Source organism: Erythrolamprus reginae, chromosome Z (assembly GCF_031021105.1).
Source record: "Erythrolamprus reginae isolate rEryReg1 chromosome Z, rEryReg1.hap1, whole genome shotgun sequence".
In the NCBI taxonomy this organism is placed as follows: Eukaryota; Metazoa; Chordata; class Lepidosauria; order Squamata; family Dipsadidae; genus Erythrolamprus; species Erythrolamprus reginae.
In genome coordinates this window covers 99,881,956-99,907,925 of record NC_091963.1, presented here as the reverse complement: position 1 = coordinate 99,907,925, position 25,970 = coordinate 99,881,956, and the positions used below count along the sequence as shown (strand labels likewise).

General features: G+C 36.5%; 3 protein-coding genes across 4 annotated transcripts in view; 1 reads left to right on the top strand and 2 right to left on the bottom strand.

Moving 5' to 3' along the window:
- GFAP (glial fibrillary acidic protein) overlaps positions 1-10,027 on the top strand; it is a 32,568-nt gene extending 22,541 nt beyond the window's left edge. Inside the window, exons 7-9 of the mRNA XM_070728275.1 lie at positions 3,959-4,002; positions 5,438-5,523; positions 9,986-10,027. Coding sequence (XP_070584376.1) covers positions 3,959-4,002; positions 5,438-5,523; positions 9,986-10,027 — 172 coding nt within the window. The remainder of the gene's footprint in view (positions 1-3,958; positions 4,003-5,437; positions 5,524-9,985) is intronic.
- Positions 10,028-15,480: 5,453 nt separating this feature from the next.
- Positions 15,481-16,798, bottom strand: FAM187A (family with sequence similarity 187 member A). The gene has a single exon (XM_070727428.1). It carries the CDS (start codon positions 16,796-16,798, stop codon positions 15,551-15,553), a length of 1,248 nt encoding a protein of 415 aa, XP_070583529.1. The 3' UTR covers positions 15,481-15,550.
- A 4,302-nt stretch (positions 16,799-21,100) lies between these two features.
- DNAAF19 (dynein axonemal assembly factor 19) lies at positions 21,101-25,771 on the bottom strand. Of its 2 annotated transcripts, none has more exons than XM_070729791.1 (4): positions 25,646-25,771; positions 24,532-24,677; positions 22,452-22,584; positions 21,101-21,899 (listed from the first exon to the last, which is right to left on the bottom strand). In XM_070729791.1, exons 2-4 carry the CDS (start codon positions 24,657-24,659, stop codon positions 21,423-21,425), a joined length of 738 nt encoding a protein of 245 aa, XP_070585892.1. In that variant the 5' UTR covers positions 24,660-24,677; positions 25,646-25,771; the 3' UTR covers positions 21,101-21,422. The 2 variants fall into 2 exon arrangements, with proteins under 2 accessions (XP_070585892.1, XP_070585893.1); XM_070729792.1 differs by having other exon boundaries at positions 25,657-25,755.
- Between the last annotated feature and the right edge of the window lie 199 nt (positions 25,772-25,970).

Below are 25,970 nucleotides of genomic sequence, written 5' to 3'. Positions count from 1 at the left end.
ATTGGACAGGGGATGAAAGGCACACTGGTGCACTTATGTACGCCCCTTACTGGCCTCTTAGGAACCTGGAGAGGTCAATCGTGGAGAGTCTAAGGGAGAAACGTTGGGGGTTATTGAGTCCGGTAATGAGTTCCACGCTTTGATAACTCGATTGTTGAAATCATATTTTTTACAGTCAAGCTTGGAGCGATTAATATTAAGTTTGAATCTGTTGCGTGCTCTTGTGTTATTGCGGTTGAAGCTGAAGTAGTCATTGACCAGTAGGACGTTGCAGCATATGATCTTGTGGGCAATACTTAAATCGTGTTTTAGGCGCCGTAGTCAGAGTCAGAGGAAAACTGTAATTTATTTTATTTATTTTTATTTATTTATTTTTGTCCAATACACAATTCATATTGAAGAGAATAGACATGAATTATTATATATAAAGAAAAGATATAAAAATGGAGAAGATATATGTAAGGAAGAAAAGATATATGATATGTGAGATAAAGGAGAGACAATTGGACAAGGGACAAAAGGCACACTGGTGCACTTATGTACGCCCCTTACTGACCTCTTAGGAACCTGGAGAGGTCAAGCGTGGATAGTCTAAGGGAGAAATGTTGGGGGTTAGGGGTTGACGCTACTGAGTCCGGTAATGAGTTCCACGCTTCAACAACTCGATTGCTAAAGTCATATTTTTTACAGTCAAGCTTGGAGCGATTAATATTAAGTTTGAATTTGTTGCGTGCTCTTGTGTTGTTGCGGTTGAAGCTGAAGTAGTCATTTCTTTCATAGTATCATTTTTATTTATTTATTTTTGTCCAATACACAATACATATTGAAGAGAATAGACATGAAGTATTATATTTAAAGTAAATATATAAAAATAGAGGAGAAGATATATGAAAGGAAGAAAAGATATGTGAGATAAAGGAGAGACAATTGGGCAGGGAACGAAAGGCACACTGGTGCACTTATGCACGCCCCTTACTGACCTCTTAGGAACCTGGAGAGGTCAATCGTGGATAGTCTAAGGAAGAAATGTTGGGGGTTAGGGGTTGACACTACTGAGTCCGGTAATGAGTTCATTTCTTTCATAGTATCATTTTTATTTATTTATTTTTGTCCAATACACAATGCATATTGAAGAGAATAGACATGAATTATTATATATAAAGAAAAGATATAAAAATGGAGCAGAAGATATATGTAAGGAAGAAAAGATATATGATATGTGAGATAAAGGAGAGACAATTGGACAGCTCTTTTGCTTAGGTAGTACCTGTGGTTCCTGCATTCTTACCTTTGGCAAGGCCACCTTCCTTACTTAGATCCTCGGAGGAAGAACAGTACCAGCCATGCCTGGCAGCTATAGATATATTTGCTACTGCCAGGCACGGACAACCAATTAATGTTTTGCATTTTCCCTCCAGAAACCTGGGATATAACACTCTAAATGACTGAGGTCTGTTTAACTTACGTTTGATTATGAGATTAAGACATTATGCAATCAAATGGGAAGATTGAGGTAATCAGGGAAGTCTTAGATTCTTCATTTTATTTTATTTTTGATTGATTGATTTTGTCCATTGCACAATGAGAATTATATTGGGTATACACATAGTAAATATATAATGAAGGTTATAGAGGATATACTCATAGTAAAATATATCAGTGAAAGAATATAATAGGAATAAAATATATCAGTGAAAGAATAGAATAAATATAAGAAAGAAGAATGGTATAGGAGATATAGGAGAGCAATAGGACAGGGGACAGAAGGCACTCTAGTGCATTTATGCACACCCCTTACTGACCTCTTAGGAACCTGGAGAGGTCAATTGTGGATAGTCTAAGGGAGAAATGTTGGGGGTTAGGGGTTGACACTACTGAGTTCGGTAATGAGTTCCACGCTTTGACAACTCAATTGCTAAAGTCACATTTTTTACAGTCAAGATTGGAGCGATTAATATTAAGTTTGAATTTGTTGCGTGCTCTTGTGTTGTTGCGGTTGAAGCTTAAGTAGTCATTGACAGGCAGGACGTTGCAGCATATGATTTTGTGGGCAATACTTAGATCATGTTTTAGGCTTCGTAGTTCTAAGCTTTCTAGATCTAAGATTGATAGTCTGCTTTCGTAGGGCATTATGTTTCAAATGGAAGAGTGAAGGGCTCTTCTGGAGAAGTATCTTTGGACATTTTCTAGGGTATTGATATCCGAGACAGATGAACTGCATTCAAACATGGGTCTGGCAAAGGTTTGTATGCTCTGGTGAGTAGTGTGAGATTGCCGGAGCAGAAGGATCAGGTTAACAACTCTAGAAGCCTTTTTGGCAATATTGTTGCAGTGGGCTTTAGCACTTAGGTCATTTGATATTAGTATTCCAAGGTCTTTTACTGAGTGGGGGTTGGCTGTGAGATTTTGTTTATTCAGTTTATATATGAGGTTTGGATTCTTTTTGCCGATGTGGAGGGTAGAGCATTTGTTGGTTGATATTTGAAGTTGCCAGGTGTTAGACCAATCTGAGACAAAGTCGAGGTCTTTTTGGAGAGTAGATGTGTTGTCCGTGGTGCTGAACAGTTTTACATATACAGTAGTCATCTGGCTGAGCTTGCCTGCAATCGCAGCAACTGATACTACGAAAGAAAGGCAATGTCAAAGCCAGAAAATAATTCAGCCAGGAGGGAAAAGCAGACCGACCTGGGGCTATTCCTATGAAGAAACTCTGATGACATTAACTAGGCCACCAATTAAGACCTATTAAAGATCCACAATAGTGGGAGGCACCGTTTTACGGTGGTTCTCCTCCTACCTCTCTGGTCGGTTGCAGTCGGTGTTAGCGGGGGGGAAGAGGTCAACTCCTAGGTCCCTACCTTGTGGGGTTCCTCAGGGGTCGGTTCTCTCCCCCCTGCTGTTTAGTATCTACATGAAACCACTGAGCGAGATCATGCAAGGGCATGGGTGAGTTACCATCAGTACGCTGACGACACTCAGCTGTACATCTCCACCCCATGTCCACTCAGTGAAGCAGTGGAAGTGATGTGCCGGTGTCTGGAGGCTGTCAGGGTCTGGATGGGTGCCAACAGTTTCAGACTCAATCCAGACAAGATGGAGTGGCTGTGGGTACTGCCTCCCAAGGACATGTCCATCTGTCCGTCCATCACTCTGGGGGGGAATTATTGACCCCCTCAGAGAGGGTCTGCAACTTGGGCATCCTCCTCGATCCACAGCTAACTTTAGAACACCATCTTTCGGCTGTGGCGAGGGGAGTGTTTGCCTGGGTCCGCCTGGTGCACTACCAATGGGTAGCCAGCCTGCTAATTAACTGCCAATTAATTAAATTGAACCTATCAACAATTTCAATCTGTTTTCTGCTTAGAGGTGGTTAGGTAGATTAATGGATGGATAAATATATAATCAGATAAATAGATACAAATTTGCATCTACAATTTAAAATTATACTCTATTCTTTCCCTTCAGTGTTCTTCTGGCTCATTGTACGTGTGGAGATCAGGGCTACTTCCAAAGTTGGGAAGAAGATTATGAAATAAAATATATATCTCTGGGCTGACTTGCTGTTAGTCATACCCACAATATTTTAAAAAGAGATCCAATACAATCAGACTCGAAGCAAGACATGCCCCTGTCTTATTCAACTACAGTGTATCATATAAGTTCAAAATTCCAAATTCACCATGCTAAAATTCTTCATTTCATTCAGGAATGTATGTGGAAAGTTCCGGTTATCCTGAGCTCGGTGGGGGGGAGTTTGTTTTGCTACTTCATTTCAGTTTGAGCAACAGCTTTGTCAGATTGGGTTTTTCTCCCAATAATGTTTCTTTGGTCTTATACCTTCTCTAAAGCACAACCTGAAATTAACTGATGAACTGGACAGAGACTGGGAAAGAAGGGGAAAATGAAAAGATTAGTACATAATTTCGAAACCAACATTGTTCCTTGTTTATTTCTGCAGGATTACAATCCCAGTACAGACTTTCTCCAACCTTCAGATCCGAGGTGAGATATTCATTCTCTTTCCAAGCAGGGGTGGGATACTGCCCGGATGGGATTGGAAATGAAGTGGGGTAGCGAAAATGGAGCTCCACCCCAGAGCACCCAATTTGCACTGAAAGATGTTGAAAGAAAATGCAGGGCGTCCTGCATAAGCCACGCCCACAGTGTGGTAGTAAAAATTTTGGTAGCCCTTCACTGTTTCCAGGTCAACTTTTTCCTGAAGAACTACATGCTTTGTTTTCCTATTTTCTGACCAGTGAGCTATATAAAGAGGATTGTAAGTACGGTAGCTGATTTTCTTTGGAACAAAGAACCATGGACAGTACCTTTTTATAGAAATATAATTATTAATGTTTATAATTATTTGCAATCCTCTCAAAGTAACCAAAGTTCTAGGATTACAAAAAAACTTAAAACAATAAATCTCCGGAGACATTAAAAAGAGTACAGTAAATTTAAGAAGGATCAAAACAAACTACCTGATTTATAAACTTGTTTATTTCCTGCCAATAATTCTGAATAACTTTCACAAACATTGAAATTTTTATTGGATTTTTTTTTAATCCTTCCTTGTTTTGTTTAATCCTTCCAATGATTTGTTCAAATCATTACCTAAATCCAGAGTATCCTTTCCGTTGATCTTGCATCTGTAGGGAAGTTATAAATTCTTCGATGGCAACTTACTATCTCCTCTTCATGGATGTGAACAAGTTCAGTAATACAGTACTGGAATGTTGGATCATCTCAAGGCCTTTTGTTGCAATGCAGCACAGAAACACATAGCCAGCTTAGAACAGCTTAGAACAAAGTAGACTGGATTTATTTGTTTATTCCTATATTTAAATTTATTTGCTACCTATCTTGGCATAGGCAACTCTTGATAAATTTCTGCCTCTGACTTCCAAACCAGTCATATAAAAATTCTTAGCCTTGATAATTAACTCCATGACTTGTTACCATGTTAGATGCTACTTGTTCTTGTGTTGATTTTTTAATACATCTTTCTAAATTACTACATTCTTGTTTAGTCTAATTTAGAAGAGACTGTTTAAAATATTCCAATCTAAAAATTGGATCTGTTTTATACCCCTAAATGATTTTTAATGTCTTCTAACATTAAAAATGTCATTATGGATTAGTTATGTCCAACAACATTAGTTCTGTTTAGCTTATGGGCAGCACTATTTAGCAAAATTTCTTCCATGTTTTTGTATTAGGTGTTCAATGAAACAATATTAAAGAGTGAAAGATAAGGTTTTTTTTTAATCAGAATGGGGGTGGTGTTTCCCATCTCTCCCCTCTAAGAAAGTCAGCATTTTCTTTGTCATTACTTCTCTTAAGGTTTCATGTTTTAAACCTTACTACAGATCATCAATGGCTCCCGAGTCAAAGTTATGCTCAGTAGCAGTGACCTAGTTGTTCTTTCCCTTTCTACCAGAAACCAGCCTCGACACAAAGTCAATTTTTGAGGCTCGTCCGAAGAGGAATATTGTGATCAGAACAGTGGAAGCTAGAGATGGAGAGGTAGGAAATAGCTACCTATGCATTCAAAGCCTTCCTTTTTTTTAATCATACAGTTCATCTGATGAAATGTTTAATGAAAAATCTAGTTTGACCTGTTACTTTCAAACATCTGAAGCATCCATGAACATATCTGCTCAGAATCTCCCTAATTATTTTTCGTTCCCTTTCAGTTAAGGAACTCTTAATTTACAGATTATTATTCTGTGATGTTTCTTTCTTTCATCTTTTTCTGCCATCAATAAGTAAATGACATTATCCTTTTGAGTTTTCAAGCTTCTTTATAAAGTGCCAGTAAAACAAATTAATGTTTATCATCCTAATTTGTTGAACCAAATCTTTAAATATAGGATTTAAACATAGTTCAAAACTGATAAGCATAATATTGCATCACAAAAAGAGGGGGAAGGGATATAGAAATTATATCGTAAACAAAACAACTTTGAGATCGCTCAGTAGAGTGTTCAAAAATATTTCTCTCTTTCTCAGGGCAACAGCAACAACTAATTCCCCCACCAATCTTCTTGAAATCATAACAAATAATATCATTGTTCATTACTGCAATGATAGTCTTATTGTTTAGTTTTTAAAGATAATACTATTTTTAGCCAGTTCCCATATCCTCCTGTACCAGGATTCCTTGTTTTTAAAATATTTAAAAATACTCTGGTACAGTTCTTTTGTTGCCATGTCTCCAATTTACCACAATGAAAATATTGGTAAGATTCCTCTTATAAATAGGAGTGTGCACAATTAAAAATAATGATATTTATTCTAGAACTAATGTACGGCAATATAGGTGGTATAAAGAATGAAATTAGGAGAGAATGGAGAAATAATTCTGTAATTACAATTTTTTAAAAAATCATTTTATTAAATATTATAATTGCAGTAATAAAAACTAAAACAAAGTAAGAATAGAAAGAAAATGCAGAGGATCCTCGTCACTATATATAAACATTTTTGATAATTGTATAACCTCCTTTTAATTTACAACCCATGATTTCTTCATCTCATGCCCCAACTCCTATCTATGAACAGAAAAGTATTAATGTTTCAGTTATCGTATCATTGTGTTGCAAGAAATAACAACATATCTATTTTATCCTTGGTAAATAAACTGACTTCATATTCCTTCCTTCTACTCCTAACAATCTCAATCTTTAGTCCATTTAAGTAATGTAGATACTTTTTTTTTCTTTTTTACCTGTTCTCATCCAAGCTTTAACCAACCTCATATAAAAGGATTATCAATCACTCTCTTGATTTGTTACTTGAAATTCCCTTCTGATTTTTAAAGCATCAACCAGTTTCTTTTGTTTTCCCAATGAAGCAGTTCTCGTAGCCTCTAATTTGTAGATCCATCTTCAGTGCCAACTCCGACTCTGCTTTATTGGATAAAAGTTGTTCCAAAACATTTTTTTGACACAGTCTATTCATAGAAGTAAACATCACTACTGACACTGTTGATATTAACTTCAGATTCCAATTGTTAAAAAGATCCTTAAGTATTTTCAATGTTATAATATTTTACATCCTTCTACAGCTGCTCTTCAGGTTTATATTTAATTAAAATCTTTAGTTCCCTCTAGTGTCCATTTTTTAAAAATTGATTATCTCTTTTATGTTACAAGAAAAAAATACAACAAATCAACTTTTCCCATAGGAAAAATTATTTATAATTAATTCCTTAAACTTATTTCAAATTATCTGGAAATTTAACCACTTACAACTTTCTAAAATCAAAGTTTTAATTAGCTTTTTGCTGTTTATTTTTTAAAAACTTCTGGCTAAAATTTTCTTTCATTAAGGATTGAATGCAGGCACCCAGTGTTTTCTGACTTGTCAGTCCAAAGGTTTCTAATATATGAAAAGTAGTTAATAAGCACTTTCTGAAAGTGAATAGAAAAGGAATTATGCAAACGAATTGTCCTTTTGGCCATGTTTTTAACTTTTTCACTATAGAGAGATTTTCTTTTTTTTTTTCTTTTATTTATTTGTTTGTGAAACATGATAGCTGGTATAGGTATGAACCTGCTATCAGAGTAAGTATAGATAAATGAGGACAATAGGATAGTAAGACAGGAACAGTAGGCACAATGGTGTGTTTATGCACACCCATGACAAACCTCTTAGTAATGGGGTGATATTGACAGTAGACAGTCTAAGATGCTTAGTTATTCAGGAAATATCATTGTTCCTTAATTCACATATCACAAAATATGATGAGCAGCAGATGGTAAAAAATGAATCAACTTTTATGTCTTACATCCTAAGTCTGATCATTTTGGATCAGCATGCAGAAACTATGCTATTAGAATCATCATCATTATCATCGTTAGGAGTACATAATAGGTTTCATGCATATTACAGTATTTCAATCACCTTTATAAGATAAATAAACTTCATTTTAATCTGGTGGCTCAATCAAAAGGAGAATTTCCTATTTATAACTTTAAAAGATTTTTCCACAGTCCTCCTTCCCCAGTTTGAAATCTTCACTTCCAGCCACCTCAGAAAGCTGAGAACAACACTATAGCAGCTGAACTTCTGGTGGTAGAGGAGAATAAAGTACAGCTCGCGACGGGAGAATAAACCCCCTCTAAGCTTAACAAAGCTGTAATATCTAGTGAAAAGACCATCTTTGCTGTGATTTGGTTGAGGAGCAAGACATTGATTTACTTTCTCACTATAACTAACTTTGTGAAAGTGATAAACTGGCATACAAATCTCATGTGAACCCTGCACAATACAGTACCAGTTACAGTGCCAATTTTATATGCTAATAGATTTCTAGAATTATATTTTCAGAAAGTTGTTTTTGCCTATTGATAGAAGTAAACATCACTATATTGACACTGTTGATATTAGCTTAAGTAGGAATCCTTGGTGAACTTGGTTGTTGTCATATAGACATTTCATTACCAAACTAACAACATCATTAATCTGATGATAATACCTAGTTTGGTAATGAAATATCTGCAAGAAAATTACCAAGTTCAGAGAACATCGAGTACCCCACATCCTGAGCTACAAATATTCCCTTCTTTTAATTCTTCTTAAGTCAAACTAGTATGTCCTTTTCCTGCATTTGCTTTGCTTTCCAATCATAAGCAGCACTGTATTATCACCATGTGGTGAAACACTTCTCCTTAAAATTGCCAATAAACAAAAACAAGTGAATTGAAGGCCATTACAAAACTGCCTCACAGAATAGCTAGAAAACAAAGATGGGGTAATAGCAGCAGGACCTTTCTTGGGAAAACTTGAGGTAAGCCATGAAATGGTTTACCCAATAAATCAAGGAAATATTGAAATTGGTCTTTGCAGTGTTCCCAAGAGAGCAGGAATGAAGATATTAATATTCCAGTTGCTGGAAGGCCTGTGGCAATGGCCCATCTTCATAGGTGGGGAAAAACCTATGATGCTGTTCTGAAAGTGATAGTATTGTGATTGTCTAAAAACATACCTGAAGCTGTAGAAGGCATTTGCATATGAAGCTTATGGAAAAGAAATTTACTAGGCCAAATTTCCTTTTCAAAGTGCTTTACAAATTTGTTGTTCATCCAATAGCAAACAAAAAACGAAACAAAAAAGTCCAAAAAACCCCAACTCAGAGCTGAAGGAAGATTCTTAATCAAGTAAATGGTGATGAGAACTTATCCACCAAGATTCAGATTTATTTTTTTTAAGCCAAACAAATACAACAATGTAAATAGAGTTTTCCTCTTATTAGTCTTTTTTTCTAGCTAGAGTTGAGTAGAATCTCAAGCGCCCTCTTGTGCTTACAAGACAAGACTGCAGTTAGTTAAAATCTTTCTTAACTAAAATTTTTGTTTGGCATGTGGTAGGTGTCACTTTCTACTATCAGAGGAAAGGTGCTACATGCGTGTACTAGCGTGTATATTACAAATCATTACATTAATACATGAAAGTATTATTGCAACAAGAAGAGCTGAGAGCTGGATTAATTGCTTAATTTTTAGTGTGGTGATAAAAATAAGTGAAAATCGAATGTTTGAAGGGCAGTCATAGGGAAGAGGGTGTATTCTCCAAGCATCTGAGGGTAGGACAAGAACAATTGGGTGGAAGCTAATCAGTGCAAGATTCAACCAAGAACTAAGGAGAAACTTCCTCACAGTGAAAATTATTACGGTATTCAATGGAACAACTTTCCTCCCAGAGTTGTGGATGTTCTATTGCTGGTGGAAACGGCATAACCATTTGTCTGGGGTGGAATAAGATATTCTGCCCTGCACAAGAGGTTGGATTAGATCTTCAAGATCATAGATTCTATTATTCTGTATTTTAAACTTTATTTAATACTGTATAGAATTGATAGAGATATAGGGGGGTTTGATTTTTTTAAAAGAATGCAAAATGAAGTATGTCTGGACAAAATGAAGAGAAATGTCACAATTAAAACCAATTGATATAACTTTCACATTCTCTCCAAATATTGTAGGTGATCAAGGAGTCCACCCAAGAACAGAAGGAAGTGGCATGAAGTGAAAACTACTACATGGAAGATTTTTCCTAATCTTGGCACAGAAATAGTTTTGGATCTGCAGCAACCATTGAAAATAACAAATATGCAAATTTAATTACCACGCCAGAAAATAACCAAATAACTCAGTAGCTGGTGCTTCAGCTGACTGTAATGACTTTTTTACTTTATTTTTATCTTAAATATTTCTCTTGCAGTTCCCTTTTTTATCTTAAATATTTCTCTTGCAGTTCCCAAATAGCACAGTATTTAGACCTGGCTATACGGGTAGTCCTCAAGTTACAACTGTTCATTTAGTGTCCGTTCAAAGTTACAACGGCACTGAAAAAAGTGAGTTATGATTGTTACACTTACAGCATTTCCATAGTCACTTTCAATGACTATGTGAGTTATGATTTACAGATTGTTCACACTTACAGCATTTCCATAGTCATGCGACCAAAATTTAGACGCTTGGCTACTAACTCACATTTGTGATGGTTGAGATGTCCCAGAGTCATGTGATCTCCTTCTGTGACCTTCTGACCAGCAAAATCATTGGGGAAGTCAAATTCACTTAACAACCATGCTAATTTAAGAATTGCCATGATTTTCCCTTAACAAATGTGGCAAGTAACATGGGGCAAAATTCACTTTACAAATGGCTCACTTAGCAACAGAAAGTTTGGGCTTAATTGTGGTCATAAGTCTAGGACTACCTGTATTTTGCTAAACAATTGTTCTGGGCTGGCTTAACAGCCATAACTTGATGTTTCTCATTAGAATCAATAAATTAAAAGGAATCCTGCTACTGCTGATTACAGAAAAGTGCTGGTTATATTTACGTGTGAAAATCATTGACCTAAAAGAAGTATAATTTAGAAGTAAGTTTCTTTACTGAAGATGTATGCCATAGATTGTAAAGCTTAGATCTATTATTTCTTAGTAATGAAATCAAATAGATTACTTGAGGACAAGGGAGGTGATGCATGAAGCATACCCATCTTGGCTTTTGTGTTGAGATTAGTCCCTTTTTGTGTTGGGATTTGTGTGTGTGTGTGTGTGTGTGTGTGTGTGTGTTGGGATTAGTCCCTTTTCCTGGCAAAACATGATTTTAAGAAATCTGTAACAAAATATATCCTACTATGGGGCAAAATATCCTGCTATGAGTTTACAATTAAAATAATTCATAAGGAAGTTTTAGCTATGTACCACATGTTAAAGGCATAGCTTCTTTTCTAGGGAAAATATGCAAAGATTCCCAGGGGCTTCCTGAACCCTTGCAAGTGGGAACCCTGATCAGCAGGAGGCAAGTTTTATTTAAAAGTAATAATTCCACTTATGGTTTGCTTAGTTCAGATAATATAGAATTTATTTATTTATTGTAATTTACATGTTGCCATTCTTCCAAGAGCACGAGATAACTTGCAACAGAAGCTCCTTTCTTTTTTGAAATGATCATTCGTGAATAAATGATTAATATTTTAAGTTTTAGTTATTTACATCCACTAGCCTTATATTTTCCCATCATAGTACTTCATTTTGTTCACCTTTGACCATAGTTCCCTCTAAGCTGAGCAGGTGAGCAATCGCTCACTTAAAAATCATCATCAACTCAGAGTTTTCCAAACCTGCCCAGAAGCCGAGAGGGAAATTTTATTATTATTTCTGTGTCGCCCAGTCCCGAAGGGACTGCCGCTCAGACACTATACTTTTCCGCCCACCCCAAAAAAATTTTAGAGAGAACACTGCCTTTGACTGCCATGTTATTTGGAAATAGTTTGCCAATAAAACCTAGGTAGTGGGTGAAATTTGTTTCCTATAGTATGTATGCATTCTGTCTATTATTCTGTGTGCTGCTTTACTAGTTATGATGGATTATCCAAATTAGATAAATGTGTTCCATTTTTTCACTTACGCATGGAAATGACCAAACGTATACGGTGAACATGTAGAGGTCTCAAACTCTTTCTCCTAGAAGTTTACACTTCTTAGCTCAACCTTCCTCTTTGGAATACAGTGCTTGGTAGTGAAAAAATAAGAGGAAAGAATTGCAATGTGTCTGTAGCACTAAGGAATGCATTTAAAGGCTAAGCCAGTAGTTCCCAATATTTTTTTGGCCATGCCCCTCCTAAGCATCTCAAAAATCCTGATGTGCCCACACACACCGCCGCCACCGCCATGACATATAATTCTTACTGTTCAAAAAATGAACTCTTCATGTGGGGAAGCCTAAAAGGCCATTAACTTGGTTTAAACAAGATTCCAAGTGCCCCCATTAAAAATCCAATTGCCCCCCTGTAGAGCATGGGCCCCATGTTGGGAACCATTGGGCTAAGCTCTTCTTCCTTTTCCTCTTTGAAAGACAGACCAATCTCATAAGAGAGAAATAAAATATTTTTTTATTTTTTTTAAAAAAGGGTGGGGGAAATATAAAAATACTGCTTAGGTTTTAAGAAATCCCATGCAAAAATAAGTGCAAGGGGAGATTAAAATATAGGATTGCTCAAATCATAGATCACGACTTAAAAATTTTTCCCATGGGGAGAAAAGGGGGGATATATGGCTATGTGCAGCTCAAAAGAACTTGTCTATTCCTGTTTTAGAGACCTCTTGCTGTAAAGAGTTTCCAAGTTATATAATACAATCACTGATATTATACAAAAATTTGCTTTTGGCTCAGATAAGACTATGATATAAAATTTCTAGATAAAATTTTTTTGTACCTATTATTTTAAATATCACAATTTCCCTATTTTAATTGTTTAATTTCCCTCCACTCAGTTAATTTTGAAATTACCAGGGAAATGGAATGAGTTCCGTTTCTGTTCTTAGTCTTGGTTTTCAATTGCTTGTTTCCTAATCCTTGGAGTTCTCCAGGAGGGGCAAAATTTGAAAGGATGTGCCTGTTGAACATGAACAAAAAGCACCTCTCCTTTGAATGTTCACGCAGGTTTAAATCCAGATGCTGGTTGATAGTAAATGTAAGATGGAATTTCCTTCCATTACCTCCAATTTATAGCCCATGTTTCTTTTAAGGAATTAAGATGATCCTAACCCTGACTATCCAAGCAATCTTATGCTGTAGATTAGGTTGAAAGATTCTGACCAAACTAAGAATTGTATCTTAAAACTGCACTGGACACTGATTTCTTTTTTTTAACAAAGTTTTTTATTTTACTTCACATATTTATATTCACAAATATGCTATTTCATTTTCTCAGTCTTATTACAATACTCCCATACATATTTTGATTTATTTAAAGCAATTATTCTTTTTATAGTCAAGGCTGCTTTTTTGCCATCCCTTAACTCCCTTCTTCTTTCCCTCTCCCTTTCTTACTTTCCTCTCCCTCCCCCAATCCTTCCCTTTCTCCTCTCCCATTCTCCTCTCCTCCTCCCCATCTTCTATCCTATCCCTTTTTCCCATCCTTACCCCTCTCCTCTCCCTTTCCTCTTCATCCTCCTCCTTCTCTCCCAGTCTCTTGTTGTTGAACTTCTTCCAAATTGATGATCCTGTGATTTATATTCAGCAAATTGGGCTGTGTGTTATGATCCAAATAAAAAGAGGACATAGTTGCATTCTTTTGAGTGCTACCAGCCATTTCACTCTAGGTGGATGCTGTGCAGTGAATGATGACGAGAAGTGATGGGAAAACCATCAAAAGACAAAGTGACAGAAGAGGGGAAAATAGAGGAGGAAAGGTTAGGTGTTCATGAAGGACAGCGACAAGATGCCTGTAAGATTAAAGGTTTGGCAGGAAAAAGCTTGATAGAATTTAATTCGCTTTAACCAAGTCAGTGAAGTTTAAAAAAAGGAATAAAAATTGATACGGTTGATTTCACATATTGAAGCAATTGCTCTAAATCAGGGTTAGGCAATCTATGGCACTTTGAAGATTACTGAATGACCATTTCCCTAAGATTTCTGGCTAAACCCTGCCCTAACTGTAAATGACAGTCCACTTTTGCTGAGCAAAACAGAGTTGAGTTGCAGAGCAGAGTAAGCAAGTAACAGAAGTTAGGATTTCCCAAGAGGTGTTGACTAGGAAAGAAGGAAAAAGGTAACAAGTCTTTCATAGAGCAGGCTTGTACGAAGCATTGAGGCAACTGCTCTTCTTCTTTTTAACTAAGTGAACACAATCTGAGGGGGAAAGGATTTTCAAGTGACTGGGTTTTTCCACCCGTTACATCAGCCATATGTTTAAGCATAATTTTAAGACATCAGCAGCCTGTTTAATTAAATAACACATAAATTGGGGGACATAAAATTCTTATATTCCCAGTTTAGATGGCGTATGAACACTGTCTATTGTTGTTATTTGTTACACAAATGCTAATAATTGCATTTTTCACTTTTGACTCCCTGGGCTGCATTCACTTATGCATGGACTACATAACTTTCTTTTGTTTTTTTTAATGGTACTTTGGGAAAGAATACTAAATGTTTATGCTTAACCTGTTCCTCTTATTTTTAAATTAATAGTTGTGACAATGGAAGAAATGGCATAACATTTATTTTTCTTTTAAAAAATAAAACTAGGGGATATAGTGGAACTTAGCATTTTTCACCTATTTTCCAGCAAAACCAGCTGTACTACCACTAGCATATATACAAGATTAAAATGTATGACTATTTAATATTTTGGATATATTTCTTTTAGAATCACTATCCCAAAATACTTCATAGGTTTAATGCTCTGCTTTGTATGCTATCCACATAAACATGCTTGTTTTTATATTTATAGTTAAAGATGAACTTCTAATTATAATTTACAGAAAATTGTATGTAAATGCTTAACAGAAACTAAAAGTATAATGAGGCTATAGAGATTTTATTGTTTAAAATTGCAAACTTGTTTATTATTATATTTCTTTTACAATTAAACATTACATCAAAAAATTGCTTTTGTTTTTCATTGCTTATTCTGTTTCTTTATTTGATATTCTCCAAAGAATTCTCATAATGGCTTACAAAGAAACAAAAAAAATATAAAAACATGTACATAAACAAAATAGGAAGACAAAAGATACACAAAATTAATTGCTTGTTCGTTACATCAATTAAACTGGATAAGAAATGAATTACCCATCTACTTTCAACTGTCAACAGAATAATTGCAGTGTGACTGCTACAGATTTATGGCGTATTGTTTAAATATATTTGAATTTGTACTAGTTCATCAACAGGAATCTCAGACTGACAATGCTCAGTTAACTATTTCTCTGGATTTTTCACAATACATATGGACTTTAAATTGGTTTACCAATCGGGTAATTATTAAAGCAGAGAATTCTACAGTAAAAAAACTTTTATATTGCCATATTTAATGAAAACATATTACTGTCCCTGCCTTACTCATTGTATATTAGCTCTCATATTTAAGAGAGCTGATTGAGCAAAATTTATCTTCAGTGTTATATATTCCCCTTAAATGTAAATACTTAATTGATAAAGAAACAGTTGCTCAATTAATTATCAAATTAGTTGCGAGGCAAATCATCATCATCACTTATTAGGCCATTACTCATTTTCTTGAGATGCTATTCCAAATCTGTACATCTAAACACATAGAAGCAACAGCGAACAACATGAATGAGGATAAAGAAAATGGTGATGAGCACATAGCACGTGAAAATAGCCTTAATAGCATATTGACTTTCAGGATCATCAAAGCTTCGTCTGTGGCGACTTTGATACACTACAGATAGCCGGAATCCAGCAACTATTTCTCCTTCTCGCCAGCAGTAATAAATACCTTTGTCATTCTTCTGGGTAAAACGAATGTGGAGGTGATTCCCATGGTCAATGAAGAGCCTCATGGTCTTGTTAACCCCAGTGAGAAACCTACTGAGATATAATCGTGTTGAATCTTTATCCCAGGCAACAGCATGCTCTGGCCTAGCACCAGGGCAAGTAATGATCAATCCTCTGCCAAGGGACTGCTTGTGGAATTGAATAGGGATGTTGGAAACCCAAAGTTTTTCTCCAAGCTTTGAGATAACATTTGAAATGGGTGCTTCTCCTTCATTTGAAAGTGTCTCCTCCTTACAAGACACCATGCAACTTCGTATTACAACTTCAGGCTTTCTCATCGGAATGCCATAAAAGAAATCCTTGGGTACCGATTTTGACCCACAAGATGCCACCTCTTCTGTAGTGGTATGGTACCGCTTGAATAGAGAAGAACTCTTTACATAGCAAAGCCCAATTCTCCGTTGTTCTCCCCGGACATCGCAGCGGTTGCATTTAGTCCAATCCCAGAAAACTGTGAAGACGGTGAAATTTATTTCATGGAGGTCATCTTGTGGGTGCTGCCCCACATCTTCAAAGGCAACAGCTATTCTCCTTGAAGGCTGTACATCTATATCATAACCATAGAAGAAATCCCCTTTCTTTGTGCCACAAATATAATGCCCTGAGTCTTCCGCTTGAATCCGGAAAACAATGAGACTGAACATCCTAATGCTGAAACGACGAAGCATGTCGCTGCCTACCTTGATGTGGCGTGAATCCACTATCAAAGTGCCATCAAAATCTGTCAGAACTTTTGTTTGTTGACTGCCCATGCTTTTTTGAAAGTACCAAACTACAGTAGTTATTTCCTCTGGCTTACACTTACAGGGCAGTTCAAAACTCATATCAGCCAAGTAAGCAGCATTCTCAAACATCAAGAAAGCTGGGCAAGGATTCTTCTTGAACACATCTTCTTTTTCCATAATAGCAAAGGCATGAAGAACATCAGCAATGCCAAAGACCATAGCTATCACAGCCCATCCTGCTGACACCATTTGATATCTATTCATATGTTACTCAACAGTTTCCACGTTCTATAAAAGAGGCTAATTGCAAATTCTGGAGTTTACATTTTAACAATGCACATAAATGAAGACAGCCTTCATTCTAGAATTGCTGGTGTTGTTCCAATTCTTTCAGAGTGGACTTTTTAACAATGTATATCACGTGTGTGTATTATCCGTTCATAAGAAATAAAGACTCTGGAATTACTTCTGTGAATTCTAGAATGACAACTAAGTTCTGATATGGACAAATCTAAGCCCTTGAAAGACGTTATGACTAATTGTATAAATGAAGCTGCCTCATTATCAGAAAATCTAGGACAACATTATGTTCTGATGTTAGAGATTTTCAGACTGTACTGCCATTTCTATAGTATAATAAGTGGAGTATTTAGTCCACTTATTATAGGGGAGTATTTAGTCAGACACCAATTGTGCAAGTTCTCCCACTTATGAGAGAGCCCTTTAATTGGTCGATTAGGTCCCACAGAGTTGGCCTTCTCCGGGTCCAGTCGACTAAACAATGTCGTCTGGCAGGACCCAGGGGAAGAGCCTTTCTGTGGTGGCCCCGACTCTCTGGAATCAGCTCCTCCCAGGGATCAGGACTGCCCCCACCCTCCTTGCCTTTCGTAAACCTCTTAAAACCCACCTCTGCTATCAGGCATGGGGGAACTGAGACATGTTCCCCAGGCCTATATAGTTTATATATGGTATGTTTGTGTGTATGCTTTTTTATATTCGGGGGTTTTTAGGCTTTTTAATCTAAAATTGTTATTTTAAACTTTAATATCAGATTTGTTACTGTACATTGTTTTTATCATTGCTGTGAACCGCCCCGAGTCTGCGGAGAGGGGCGGCATACAAATCTAATAAATAATAATAATAATAATAAGTAATAAATAAAAAGTATTCTGCTACACTAGTATTTTATTAAACAATATAATACTACACCATTGGGTTCAGAATGCTTTTTCCCTTGTTTTCCCCCTCAAAATCTAGATGCGTCTTATACACTGGTGAGTCTTATACACCGGAAAATAGGGTAACTACAATATTAACACACCCGGCAACCTATTTGGTTTTTGTGTTTTGCCAGATATTCATTTGTCTTATTCCCAGCCTATCAGCCTATAACTGAAAGGATGTCATAAGGCATTCTTCGTTTTACTATTGTAATGTTAAAGACTGCATCCATTATGCTGAAAGTAATGGTGTATAGGATCAGAGAGATGCTTATTGGTATTTCAGGCTGATATGAGCATGCATGTTCCTTTTCCTAGAACTGATCAACTGACAGAATTTCATTCATTTATTGTATTTATATGCCGCTCATTCCAAAACAGACTCATAATAGTCTTAGACTGCTCAATCATTAATTGTTTCATTTCACCAAGATTTAATATAATATCTGAAATAATTTTAGAGAAGACTCAAACAGAGATTCCTTCCTTCCATCTACCCCCCCCCCATTATTTGTGGGGGGGGGTTCTACTATAGTATACGCTAAATAGAACTTAACAACATATCAAGTTACAGAGTTAAGTGTTAATCACAATTAAGATGAATTAGAGCAGTTGTTATGTTGATAGCCTTTTGATGGCTGAAGTTTATTACAATGTCTTTTATTTTTTTATTTATTCATTTGTCCAATACACAAATACATAGGAAGAAAAATAGACATGTAGTAATATATATAAGGGTAAAGTGAACTTAGAGGAGAGGATATATGAAAGAAAGAAAATATATATGATAAGTGGGAGAAAGGAAAGACAAATGGACCGGGGACGAAAGGCACACCAGTGCACTGGAACATCAAGGGATCTGGAGATTGGGACAATGATACAAGTGAATCTGGTAGAACCATGTTGGTGTTTTTGCTTTGAGTGTGCTATAATTTGAATTGGAAACAAAACCTGGCTAAGTAACTCTGAGGAAAATTCAAGAAACTTGGCATCTCTGATGAGAAGAATGAACGAGAATTCATAAGGTAAAGATTAATTATTGCATAGATTCTAAGTATAGGACAGTTCCACCTGATAACATGATCCAAAAGAACTTCTTTAAATTTCTTCTCAAATGTTTTATTGCTCTGCTGGGAATAACAGAGTTTTAAAAATTTTCTCTATCAGGACTAACTTAGTTGAAATCCCAACTAATATACAGTAATATCAAATTAATATTAGCCTGGAAATGCAATATTATTTTTGCTGTAACAGAATGTGTCAGAATATTGCAGATACTCAAAAGCATGCTTCCAAATTGTTCACTGGATTATTGCTATGGCGAGTACCTAGAAATAGAGCAGGCAAGCAATTTATCATACTCTGTCACTGACACTGTGTAACTGTAAAGAATAAAATGCATTCTCTCAAACTGTCTTAATAAAATCATACTTATGTTTAATACTTGTTTTCAGGTTCTTCAGTCTGAACTGAAGTTCTTCTTTCTGGTTTCAGCTCAGTTATTTGCTATGCTTACCTATTAGTCAAAAAACCCTCTATATAAATATGCTCAAAGAGTCCACGTCTGAATTGTCAGTAGGGTTTTTAATATTTCAAGGACTAAGCATTCTAACTAAAGCAGATTTTAAATGACATAAGGGACTCATTAATAAGAATCTGGCAAGAAACAAATATTATATAAGAGTACCAAGATGGCTGTCAACTATGGAAGTGATTATATACCCAAATGTGATTGATTCCCACCAAAACTTTAAAATATATCCTAACCTAGGAATGGCGAAACATAGCACGCAAGCGCACTGTGTGGGTCTGTCTACACCTAAATATTAAATATGCCCACTCAGTGTCCAGAACTTAGCTCTAATGAGCATACACCAGTCATGATGACAATTAAACTGTGCAATGCCCAGATGCTACCCGAAACTAAATGAAGAGTGAGACAACTGAGCTCCGTGGAGGACATTCCTGTTAGCTCCTGTAATCAGGGCAGTGAGTAGCCTGCCAAGAATAGCCCCCTCACTGGAATATTTAAGAAAATCTAAACGAGAAATTCCATTTTAAAAGTAAAATTACCCATTCTTGTCCTCATTGAATGGCCTGATCTGTGGGTTGTTTGGGGGGGGGGGGGGGGTTGAAGGGGTTAACAAGCTCTAGCATGTGGAAAAATTATTTATTGACCCATAAATAAGTTCATGCAATAGTGGGTGAGTAAAATATTGTTATATTCCTTTTTTTTTTTTTATCATAGCTTCCTGAATTCCAAGATTTACTTTCCCTAATATGCAATGTATATCAATGAAGCTGGCAATCCCCACGTCAGATGCGAACCAGCGCAATGCACACATTATTCATTAAGAGCCTTATAACTATTGTCTAAAAATAATGTCACTTTGTGGTGAATAGGTTAGGGCTATAGAAATGGTGCTGGCCTAGAAACGACCCCACCGGCTCTCGACCTTACGATGTGCGGTGTTACCTCCATCCACACCCAAGCACCCCTGGCGTAAGCAATTACTCCAATACCATTGGAGGCATGGGGGGCAGGTCCCATCCGTTGATCCCCCACCATACCATCCCCGGCCCGCGGGATGCCTCCCCTTCTCTCTGCCCGGCCATGGTAAATTGTCGTGACCCTCATGGAGTAGCCCAGGCCTTTTGAAGGGGCTCACACGGTGGGGGAGGGAGGGGAAACAAATGCACGACGATCCAGCTGGCGGGCAGCTGCTAAAAGCCACAAAATTCCTCCAGATGCGCGGATCCTTATCTCTGTTAAGTGCTCCAAACCTTTCCTTGCCCCTGGAGATCATACTGATCCCAGGGCTAATGGGGATGGTCCACGTGTGTCCTCTCTTGCTGACTCGTCAGTCTGCAACAGGGCCGACGATTGAATCCAAAGAGGGCGGGGAATAGTGAGTCGGTCCCTTTTATACTGAGACTCACTGCTCCACCCCCTGGCCCCATCATGCCCAGCGCCGTGCAATGGAACATGCTGGCTGGTTGCGCACGTTCTCACGCAACCTCCTCCCTGTCTTCATCGGCAGTGGCAGAATGCTTCCAGCCCCACCACAAATGTTGGTCTACCTCGAACGGCCCGCCTTGCACTTGTGCAGAAATGGATAGACTGACGATTCAGATCAAAGGACTAGACAACTCAGAATATTGTGATACCTGGCAAAAATGGTATAATTGGATGGAAAAGAAAATTTAAAAACTCTGATAATTGTGAAAGTACCTACAAATATAAGAATTATGTAAGCATGAGTAATCTGTGTGAACAAGGTAAAGTTAAAGACCAAAAGTAAGTAATTGAACAGATATAAGAGATCGGTTCTGATCTGTGCAAAATTATTGTGGTACTTCTCTTTTAATTTTGAAAAATTGAATAAATAAAACTTTAAAAAAAGAAATATGACAAAAGTATTCTAAAAATAAATAATGCCTACTTTTAAACTGACAATGGTTTAAGTTGATAGAATATTTTAATACAACAGAGACAAAAAGCAAGAGGTGAGCACTCTCTGATTCCATATCTATTTTTCATATGCTCTTATTTTTCCAATGTATACTAAAAAGGCTGATCGATACAATTTTAATAGGCACTCTAGTTCTTTATTTACATTACAATATTTCCATTCTTAGTTATTAGTATAAACTCAAGAATTGATCAAGGCGATTTGGTAAAGGTTCATCAGTTTTAATATTTTTTTGTCAGTTCCTTTACCACCTTGACAATGGATTTGAGTAGCATCTGTACCATCTTCATTTGGAATCTGTTGAATTTCAGAAAAATTGCCAAGGTCAGTTTCTATTTTTTGCAATTTTTCAAACAACTGCCTGCAGTTTTCTTTCTCTTTCTCACTAAGAAGTTCAATGTTTAGTCCAAAACGTTTGGTGCCTGATAAATTCTCCAAGATATCTAAGATAAAATTGCGGTCTTTGATGCAAGCATTTTGGTTCATCACGACTAGAAATTCACCTAAGAGGCCAAAACCAAGATCTGTTTGGAAGATCCGGGCCAAGTTTTGGGATCCAAGTTGGAGGAGGAGAAGATAGCGATCCTGACTGTTTTTCATACATCTGCGCCAGTCTCTATAGAACTCTGCAGAAGTCTCAGGCAGGCGTTCTAATTCCTAAAGAGTTTGTAAAAATGATATAGTCCCACAACCTAGATATTATTGTACTTTCCAATTCCACAATTAATAACTTCTTCATTTTATAATTATCAATTAAAATTTTATAAAAACTGAAATTTTAATAAGGCTGTTGGAAACAGATTTTTAAAACAAAAAATGGTACAATGTATTAATTAATAATGAGCAACTGGAAGTAAAGTGATCAAAAAAGAGAAACGCAGAATATAAAAGCATCATCACTTAAAAAATATACTCTCACTGTATATTTCTTCAACAAAACAATAAAATCTAGAAAGATGGATAGGATAGGATAAGAGATAAGATGATGAGATAATATAAGATAGCTCAACATAGCACAAGATAGGATAATAATAATTCCATGATATTGTTAGTTATATTGTTAGTTATTCAAATATTGAAAAAATAATCTTTTAGTTTTAGTTCCTAAATAAAATAATGCGCGCCTCCTGAGGAGACAAAAAAAACCAGATTTAAATTAAAATAAATATTTGGAGAAACATTTCAGCTCATAGACAGAACTACCCTTACCTGAGGCAAGTCTATTTTACTCTCTTGTTTGTGATTTGCTTTAACTGCACAGGAATTCCACAACACATTTCTGCCTCTTCCCATTTTGTCTTTTTTCTCCAGAGGTTTCAAATGGGAGGCTAGAACAATATCTCTGAAGACAAATAGAGGAACATTCTAGAGACATTTCAGATAACTATTTTAGCAACAGTAACTTGGTTTAAAGCTACAAAATTCTCATTTCATCTAATTATTAAAGAAACAAGATTATCATGCATCTTGCCTAGTCTCTTAATTGTTAGTTTATGGGAAAGACCGCTCTACCATATAAAATTCTGGATAACTTACAATTAGTGTATGCAATACACTACATTGCAATATGTAGGATAAAATATGCAGTTAGGGGAAACCTCTGCTTCTTCAATTTTAATTGGTAACTCCAGTCTCTGTGTTATGTACTTGTTACTTCTTTCCCTGATATATTATGCAAAATAGTAGGAGACAGAGTGATTTAATTGTTAAGTTATTTGACTCCCTTCTCTCAGGTATACAAAATTAAAATTGAAGGAAATGGAAGCTGCACTATGTTGCTAACATGTATCACAAAAATGAATGTTTTTCCAATGTTGCAGTACATTTCCTGCACAATATAAAAGTACAGTGGTACCTCTACTTAAAAACTTAATTCATTCCGTGACCAGGTTTTTAAGTAGAAAATTTTGTAAATAGAAGCATTTTTTTCCATAGGAATCAATGTAAAAGCAAATAATGCATGCAAATCCATTAGGAAAGGAAAAAAGCTTAGCATTTGGGTGGGAGAAGGAGGAGGAAGAAGAAGAGGGAGAGAACAGATGCTGCCAAAGAAAGAAGGTTAGGGGAAGCAAAAAGATCCAAAATTTTAAGGCTTAAAAAAAAAATGAGGCGGGAGGAGCACGTGCCTCCCATATACCTGAAACAAGGCTGCTTCCCATACATTGCACCAGAGAGAAACCCAGGTGGGGGGGTTTTCATTTTCCTTTGACCGAAAAGCGGCTGCTGCTGCTACCTGCTTCCTCTTCCTTCCCATGCTGAAGGACTCCCCTCTCCTCTCGCTTACTTGCTTTGTAGCCAGGGCTTTTCCTTCACTGTGGTGATTCCTTGGTTTGGCTGAAGCCGAGTTGATCCGAAGTGCCCCCTTTTGCCAGACGCTCCAGAAGGCAACCTCGCATCGGGTATATGGGAGGCAGCGCGAGGGAGGCAGCAAAGCAAAGTGGTTTATTCCCTCTCTAAACGCTGAGAGAAAGGAAAACGCTCTGTTCGCTCTGGGCTCTCCAGATCAAAGGGAGCATTTCTTTTCTCTGGGTGCTGGCAAAGGTTTATTTCCTCTCCAAGCGCCCAGAGAAAGGAAAATGTTTCTTTTGCTCTGGACTGCCAAAGCCTCCTTAAGCGCCACCGAAAGGCTCCTCTGACAACCCCGAAAAGCCCAAGATGGCCAGGATTAAAGGGGGGATGACAGGAAGCTGGCCAGACCTTCGTGCCACTCTCAAATTTCCTGGGAAATTTTTCCGGGCTCGGGTTAAGTAGAAAATGGTTCTTAAGAAGAGGCAAAAAAAAATCTTGAACACCAGATTCTTATCTAGAAAAGTGCTTAAGTAGAGGTGTTCTTAGGTAAAGGTACCACTGTACTGAATTCTCCTTGACAGCTTTCTAATGTCTACATTACATGATTAATATCTAAGTTGTTATTCAGTGTATAAATATATCATCCAATGTACTACATGCAATGAAATAAAATTAAAGAACTACTAATGTTAAGAGACAATTATTACTCTCCAGTTTTCTGAGCACCAATAGAATAGAGGGAAGGCAGCTGAAAAAAATTGGTTAATATGAAAATAAAGCACAATAAATAAATATTGTGCTTTCATCCAGTAAAGTTCAAGTTTTAAAAATAATATATATATTATTAATTAATTACAGAGTCCTTTGGGAGTTGGGCGACATAGAAATATAATAAATTAAATTAAATTACTATATGTTCAATAGGTTTGCTATGAGATTGCCCTCATAAATATTTTTATCCATATTCTGCATCAAGAAAGGAATCTGAAAATCAAGAAACCTGAATTCTTCATAAGATGATACTTTCTGATGTACCGCTCGGAATTTAGCCTCATTTTCTCTCTGGTATTTCTCATCTTTGGCAACAGCTTCTTCCAGCTCTTTCTCCAAAGCATGGAAATCAATCATACCTTCCACTTTGGGAACCTAAGAATAACACATCTGGCTGATACTTAGATATTTAATTTGAAAATCTAGGTTTTTCTCTCAAATTACTGCATAATAGAAAATGATCAGCTTATTTTTATCCTAAATACACCATTGTTTTATCCAATATTTCAATTACATAACCTTAAATTTCCATTAATATAGAATACAGAAGACTTTGTAATAATCATTTTATTTACAAATATAGTAGTAAACGGAATAAAACAGTAATTGCACTGAGCTACTTTATTTTAAGTCAGATCACAACTATAAACTTTCAGTATCTGGAATCAGCCATCCAAGTCAATCATGTCTTATTTAATCACTATTTGGTGAATAAGCTATAATGGGATCGTGTGCTAAATCAATATTGAATAATACCATTCCTTATTTAGCATGATACATGATTCATCTGATGCCTGAGCCTGATGCCTGTTGAGGTTTGAAAAACTGGCCAAGTACTTTTTTTGGTGCTGTTCTTCTAGCTGTGAAAAAGTATCCTTCTCCAACATGGTAATGTGAAATAAATCAAATGAAATGTTGGCAGTGATTGCATTTTATTTTCTCTAATTATGTAATACAACCCACATTCTCATCATTCTGTGGTTAATGAATCAATTCAGTAAAATCAGTAAAAATAGACTGGCAGATATAATTTTGTTAGTCAATATAACCACTACAGTACATCCTTGCAAGTAGATTCTGACATAAGGAATTTGCTATGAATGCACCCTTTTTTTTCTTTTTTTTTCCTTTTGCAACTTCCAATCAATCCTACAGCCCAGAAGTCTGTCTGGATTTGGCACTGACGGAAACGAAGTACACCAGCACAAAATAGTAAGTAGGCAAGCAAGAACATAATCCAGCAAAACTCCGTATTCAATGGTGAGGGATTTTACAGGTTTATGTTTTACTTTACTATCCCATGCACACCCAGGAGCCCAAAATGCTTGTTTTCTTTCGCCAACCTGTCCGTTACCAAATAGAAGGAAGGGAATTTTTCCACTTTTGTGGAAACGTAGTTCGATTTTTCTCCCCGTCTAGGCCGCCACTTTCAATAGCAATTAACCGTCGATTCGGTTACCATAGCAATTGGAAAACGAAGTGGCGATATGGACCTATAGCGATCGGGGCAGTCTATAATAAACGCCTGATCGCAGTCCATGCTTATGAAAAAATTCAATTTTGCTGAAAGGACCCGAAAAGAATCGAAATCGAATATCTACTTCCCTCTCACGCTCCAGCATGAAACAGAGGGGGGGAAATTGGGAAATATATCAGGCTGCTAAATGG

Excerpts from the sequence above, each read along its gene's own strand:
- DNAAF19 (XM_070729791.1), bottom strand. The coding sequence starts at position 24,659 with ATGATTGATTTCCATGCTTTGGAGAAAGAGCTGGAAGAAGCTGTTGCC. Across the intron at positions 22,585-24,531 it reads TCATCTTATGAAGAATTCAG|AGATATTGTTCTAGCCTCCC; the intron begins GTTTCTTGATTT and ends ATTTGTCTTCAG. Across the intron at positions 21,900-22,451 it reads GTAAAATAGACTTGCCTCAG|GAATTAGAACGCCTGCCTGA; the intron begins GTAAGGGTAGTT and ends CAAACTCTTTAG.
- FAM187A (XM_070727428.1), bottom strand. The coding sequence starts at position 16,798 with ATGGTGTCAGCAGGATGGGCTGTGATAGCTATGGTCTTTGGCATTGCT.